We start from the raw sequence: 7,402 nt of genomic DNA, 5'->3' as shown, positions 1-7,402 counted from the left end.
TTTTTCTTTAGATATCATGAATTGCCGAGGACAGTCATATGATGGTGCTGGAGCAATGGCTGGTCATACCAAAGGATTGTCCTCTCGCATTTTAAATCTAAATGAAAAAGCTTCATTTGTTCATTGCTATAGCCATAGGCTAAATTTAGCTATTTGTACCTCGTGCAACGTACAATATGTTAAGAATCTTCTGACACATGTTAAAGAAGTATCATATTTTTTTAATCTTTCACCTACGAGACAACAAAAGTTAGAGGAGCATATCGAAAGTACTGTTCCATCGGCTGTTAAAAAAAAGTTAAAAGATGTTTGCAGGACACGTTGGGTGGAAAAAGTAAATGAATTAGACACTTTTCAAGAACTTTTTATTCCTTTGGTCTCTTGTCTTGAAGAGATATCTTTAAATGTCAGTAAGAGTTTTAATCACTCAACATCTTCAAGTGCATCGTCTCTTCTGAAACTAATTACAGGTTTTAATTTTATTGTTGCTAAGTGCATAACAAGAAATGTGTTTGACTTAACTCTTCCCATAACGCGAATGTTGCAGTCAAAGAGTAATGATATTTATGATGGTTTAAATCTTATTCAGGCGTTGAAAGATGTTGTATCTTCACTTAGAAATGTAGTTGATCAGCACCATCAAATGTGTTATGAACAGGCTTTAAAAATTGCACAAAATAATAATGTAGCCGAAACAAAGCCAAGAACTTCCTTTATTTCCAAAAACAGAGATAATACACATTCTGAATCTATTTCTGATTATTTTAAGTTTGTTATCACGATTCCTTTGTTAGACCATCTCAGTGTTGAACTAGACACAAGGTTTGATGATACTACCTTAAAATGTTATAAAGCACTTGTGCTAGTTCCTAGAAAAATGATTTCAGTAGTGCAATGTTCTCGTGACACCAGTTGGAAAGACTCCATCATATCTTTCAGTGACTTTTATGGAACAGATTTACCGAATCCGCTTGCTTTGTCTGGTGAGCTTGATTTATGGGAAGCCTTCTGGTTAAATTTTAAAGGAGATATCCCTTCTAATATTTCAGAGACCTTAAAAGCGATAAATTTTCCTGGTTTTGAAAACATAAAAGTTTCTCTAAAGTTACTTGCTACCTTTCCATTAACTTCATGTGAGTGTGAGCGGTCATTTTCTTCGCTTCGGCGCCTAAAAAATTACATGCGAAGCACCATGGTTCAGGACCGCCTAAATGGTTTAGCATTAATGAATATTCATACAAAGATAGTTATAGATATAAAAAAAGTCATTGATAAGTTTGCTACTATTAATCGTAGATTAACTTTTAAATAAAATTGAAATAAATATAAAATATATTTAAAAAAAATTTAAAAATATAAAGTTTAAAAAAATACAAATTACTAAAAATAAAAACAGAACAAAAAAAGTCATCTTTATTTGCGACTGGTAAAAAAAACCCGGCTATTTTCATAGCCACAAATCTTTTTAAAACATTATTTGGAATAAAGAAATTATTGGCATACATCGCGTTACATACGTTGGTTTCAGATATATCGTTGTTGCTGTTATCATTCTTTGTAAATGCTATGTTGTAATAATTATAGTGTAAACGTTTTTATTTTTTGAAGTTTTATGTATTATGCAAGTTTAAATAGAATAAAGATTTTAAAACTTACTTTTGCTATGCAAAATGTAAAACTAAGATTGCGGCATCTAATTTCTTTATATAAAATTCAATATTTATTATTATAATAAGTAATTATTTTGTTATATTTATATTTTTTATGTTTGTTACAATATAAACATAATATATAATTATTTACGATAAAAATATAAGATGTGTAAAATCTGTAAGATTATAATTTAAAAATGGAATGTGAAAATATTAAGCTAATTTGTGAGTATAAATAAATCTAACTTGTCAATATAAATAAATTTCTAAATTTTATGTAAATATACGATTTTCTATGGTAAGATGTCCTAGTAATATCCTTGCGTATTTTTTTTATAAATACAGAGTTGTCACTAGGGAAGAGCGGTGTCTAACCCCCCACCCCCTACAAAAACTTTATTGAAAAATTAGTCGGCAAATTTAGACTTGTATTAGGCAAGTTTTTAACTATAGTCAGCAAATGTCAGTAAACGATGACTTTTTTTTTTAGAAGTAACTCGGCAAAAACAAACGCTATTTCCTCCCCCGCCCCTCCTTCTCCTTGAAGATCTTTTCAGAATGGCCCTGTGTATATATATGGTGTATTAATCCTTCCCCTCCAACTCCGGAATTGTGTGTGGGGGGGGGGGGAGAAAAATTGCTCGTGGAAAAATCAGATGTACCCAAAAAATTTCCTGGATCCGCCCCTGGGTCTATCCTAAAAACTGCGCCTGCCTATAATAACATTTCCAAAAAATGTATACTATGTTTACAAGAAAAATATATATATATATATATATATATATATATATATATATATATATATATATATATATATATATATATATATATATATATATATATATATTATGTAGTAACTGTAGTATTTTGCAACCAGGAAGTTGCATCAACTACAATAGATAATTAAAAAATCATGAAAAGAATTCTTTAGAATTAGGATAAATTTGAATTGGTCATTTGTTTTTATAATATTTTAAAAGGAACTTATTTTTATGTCTGCATTTAGAAATTAATTCTGATTTTTTATTCAGTAAATTTTCTTGATCTAAATGTATATATATATATATATATATATATATATATATATATATATATATATATATATATATATACAACATTAGACAATATTGTTTCGTCCTCTAAGACCCTTGTAAAATGTATTAATTTTTATGAGACCAAATCTTAGCAGTAAAACTAGAAAACTGATTTAAAGCAATTTAAAAGATTTGTTGTGTCATGCCAAAGTGCTCAAACTACAGAGTAGTGGGCCAGCATTACGCAAACAGCAATGACATATCTCATAAATAGAGTGCTCCTATATATATATATATATATATATATATATATATATATATATATATATATATATATATATATATATATATATATATATATATATATATATATATATATATATATATATATATATATATATATATAAGGGAGAAAACTTACCTAATAAAAGATATGAAATAATATCAAAGTGCCGGCATTTAAAGAAATTTTTACTATCTTTTTTCGACACCGGGGACTAAAGCCTTTGACATCTTTTTGTTTTTGTTTTGTTTTGTTTTTGTAACGTCAGAACTCGTTCCATCGTAATATATATATATATATATATATATATATATATATATATATATATATATATATATATATATATATATATATATATATATATATATATATATATATATATTATATATATGTAAATTATGTTAGTGTATTTTACAAATAGAGTGCTCAATGTTCTTAAAGAACAGAGCAATAATTAATTAGTAAAAAACACTTATCTAACTTTTATCTTCTACTCGGAGTTTCACCATCGCTGGATCATCAGGAAGAGTTACTAAATCACAAAAAAAATTCAATTTATAGAAAAAAAATATTTTACAACTTCCTGTAAAATATTTTTTTTCTATAAATTGAATTTTTTTTGAGATTTAGTAACTCTTCCTGATGATCCAGCGATGGTGAAACTCCGAGTAGAAGATAAAAGTTAGATAAGTGTTTTTTACTAATTAATTATATATATATATATGTATATATGAGCACTCTATTTATGAGATGTGTCATTGCTGTTTGCGTAATGCTGGCCCACTACTCTGTAGTTCGAGCACTTTAAAATAAAAAAGTGACCTTTTTTATTTTAAAGAAAAGGAGGAAAAAATTTTTTAAAAAAGCACAAGTTAAAAAAATGAAATATTTCATTAAAATATAAATACATTTAACGTACCTTCATTCGTTACAACTAAGTCGTCTGAAAATTAATAATAAATTTAAATTAAATATCTAGTTAATTAAGTATTTTTTAATTGAGTGGTTGAAATATTTTTTGTCAATATATAATTTTCTAACAATATGTTAGAAACTTCAGAGCAAGATATGTGCTTCATATTTATAAATTTTACAGTAAGTGCTACTGCTAGAGTATCAATAAATAATTTCATTTTTGCATTGGTTCAGAAATCATTACAAATTGTAATAATTTCTGAACCAAAAAAACTCTTTTCACTGCTGCATCAGTACCAGGGAAACTTAACATAAATTCAACAAAAATAGCTAAATTTTGATATGGAGTGTGTTCATTTTTAAAATGATTTCAAATTTTCACCTATCTTCTATCAATTTAAATATATTCATTTTTTTTATAGTTCTGTTCTATTTAAATTTATTTTTCTAATTTCATCATACAGACTATTGTCATTGATTTTAATACCAGGGATTTCTGTTGATAAAAATTCCACATACTTTTCAATATCTGCCCAATTACTTCAAATAACAACACGAAAAACTGTTATTTTATCTAATAATTGTTTCAGACCATTCTTCGATATGTTGGAAGCATGTTTGGTAAAAACTCTGCACTTCTTTTGAAAATTTTTTCTTTCTCCGGGACTTGATTCTTCTTAAACTGATAATTCTTTTTAATCAATAAAGGAATGAAAAATCTTTAAATCGTGATTTATATTGAAAGAAAAACTCATTCAAAATAAGACCAACTTCTGCACCAAACTTACAATACAACTTCTGCACCAGATATATTGCTTTAAATCTTTTGAACTATTTTGTAAAAAAAGCTGATTGTTTACAAAATTCATAAATATCTCTGATAATTCATTATTAAAAACAGATTTTGAAGTTTTTAAACATTTTTCTATACATAAAAAATATCAATGGAGGGGTTCAAATAATTTTAAAAAACACGCTCTATGGCAGATGTTAAAGCAAGTCATTTCGAATATCCTAGAAGTATTTTGTATTCAACATATGCTTATTGGCAAAATTGTTATAAAGTAAACGGACAATAAAACGACTAAATTATTGATAAAATGTAGCTATTATATCTTCAACATCAATTGGCTTAGCCATAATGTTGTATTAATTGCATTTGACAAAATAGGTGCTTTGCAACCGATTCCTAGTGTTTTCTTTTAAAGTAAGTAATTTTTGCAACTTTACATGAACACTATTTACTGTGTTTTATCTATTTTATTCCAAAACTTTTGTTTGTATTATCAACTTTACTGCAACAAATGTAGATTTTTTGTTTAATTTTTCCGTTCCTTAAATTAAATAAAATAATTATAGTAATGTAAACTTGTTATGCATAAATAAAATTATGAGTTTAAGAATAAAACGATTCTAAATATATGAGTAAAATATTTGTTTGTATTTAAAGGAAACTGGTTAACCAATTGACGCTCACGATTAGAATAAGTGTTGAACAGTGAAGTCTCACTATATGAATTTGGGATATCCCAACCTCAGTTGAGAACCAAGTTAAAACAAAAGGATAAATGGCTTTAACTAGTAAGAAATTGCATATATTAAACAACTTAGTTGTGATTAGTTTTAAAACATCAAAATTAGTCTTAAGTCATCAAAAAAAGGGATAACAAAATGGAGGACACTGATCAAGGTAGGACAGAATCTAAATATAGACTGTTCTTCAAAAAAAAGGACGGTTGGTCACGTTAGAAACTGCCAAACAGTTGTTTTAAAACTAATGTCCACCAATATGTTAACTACAGACAAAATTGTTCTAATATTTTATGCAAGAAATTTGAACAGTACAAAACATCTAGAGCATGTATTTTTTTTATTTAAAATTACTTACCTTGAGAAGACACAATACTGCTAATACTTGAATATAAAACTCTTTGAAAACGACTGTTATTAATTGTTACATTCCATAAATCACTTTCATTTGTTTCAAAGTTGGAATACCAAACTTTAGTACTTGGGGTTTGTGACTTTATCTCTAAATTATAATTAGCCATGTGTGGTGGAGTTAAATATACACCAATATCAGAGATTCATAAATTTGTTCACCAATTTATAAATCTTTGAAAATTAAAACAACAACATCATGTGAGTAAACAAATAATAAATAAAAAAGAAGTAAAAAAAAAAGAAATAGAAAATTACAAAGACAAATTATTATTTAAATAATCTTTAACAACAATCATAGCTAAATCATACGTTATGCATATTTCTTTTAGTAAAAGATTATATAATTAGAAAAACTTTATGCATTTTAACTATGAAATTTTTACGTCAAATAATACTTGAAGAAGATATTAAAGATATAATTTACTATTTAGGGTTTGGTTGAATAGCGTTATGAGTAAATATAACTTGAACAAAAAGAATAAGCTGTCTTATTCTTTTTGTTCAAGTTATATTTACTCATAACGCTATATAGAATAACAAATATGATGAAATCAGTAGAAAGCAAGTACTCATATAGCTAGTAGCTGACCAAAATTAAAATACTTATAGGCAATAAGGCAAATTTGTTCATCTAAAATTTACACTGATTACAAATTTAATACTGAAAAGTTTACGAAAATTACAGAGTAACTATGTAGTTTAATTAGTAACTACATAGCAACTATGGTGGTTTGAAATTTTGTTTAAAACGCTTATTAGTAATTAAAATAATCAAACAGCATTGATTAAATAAAAAAATCTATGTTTTAATTTATAAGCATTGCACAGATATAATTCAAGTTTAAAACAAAAGTTATTAATTTGTAGAAATAGTTTAAATTTTTCTTAAAATATAGTTTTGGTGATGGAGCTTATTGTCCACTTTACTGAGCAGAATGTTTCGAACATAAAAAAAAAGGAGACAGTATAGGATGACAGGAATAATGTCAAAAAAGGAATTTCGGAATAGTGTTGAATACATTAAAAGGTCTAATGTCGCAAAAAAAAGGAATAGTGTCGCAAATAATAAAAGGAATAGTGTCGCAAATAGTGAAAACATAATAGTGTCGCAAATAGTAAAAACGAAATAGTAGTCGGAAAAAATTAGCAAAAAACAGGGTTAAACCTAGATAAAAATAGTACAATGCTGAAATTTGGCAGAAAGAAAGTGCACAGTCTTAGGGTGGGCGTAAAAAAAAAACTTAGTTGATTGCGCTACAGAAATAACCCTTTTAGGGAAGTTTTATGGGCAAAAAAGGGTACATTTTGACACCTCTAAAATCTTATAAACTTTATAAGGTTGGATATAAAATTTTATCTTGATCAATACTTATATAAGAACTATGACTTATAAACAAATAATTGAAAAATTATTCACGTTTAAAAGTGTAAAAGTTTCATTCGACATTTTTGTTGCGAAATAGGTTTTCTCATGATAATGTCAAAATATTGTCACAATAAATATGTATATACTATTGAAAACATTTAATACGAATATATATTAATTTTAATTTTATTTTTTTTAAACCTATTGT

At 26.4% G+C, this 7,402-nt stretch overlaps 1 protein-coding gene across 3 annotated transcripts in view; it reads right to left on the bottom strand.

The window, feature by feature from the left end:
* The window catches only part of LOC136080745 (fibrillin-2-like), a 169,438-nt gene that overhangs the window by 144,644 nt on the left and 17,392 nt on the right, over positions 1-7,402 (bottom strand). For all 3 annotated transcript variants that reach the window (XM_065797793.1, XM_065797792.1, XM_065797794.1), the window contains exon 2: positions 5,773-5,916. In XM_065797793.1, the coding sequence (XP_065653865.1) occupies positions 5,773-5,916 (144 nt within the window). The remainder of the gene's footprint in view (positions 1-5,772; positions 5,917-7,402) is intronic.

The sequence above is a fragment of the Hydra vulgaris genome, chromosome 05, assembly GCF_038396675.1.
Source record: "Hydra vulgaris chromosome 05, alternate assembly HydraT2T_AEP".
Taxonomy (NCBI): Eukaryota; Metazoa; Cnidaria; class Hydrozoa; order Anthoathecata; family Hydridae; genus Hydra; species Hydra vulgaris.
The sequence above is the reverse complement of the archived record's forward strand: the minus strand, read 5'-3'. Positions and strand labels throughout refer to the sequence as shown.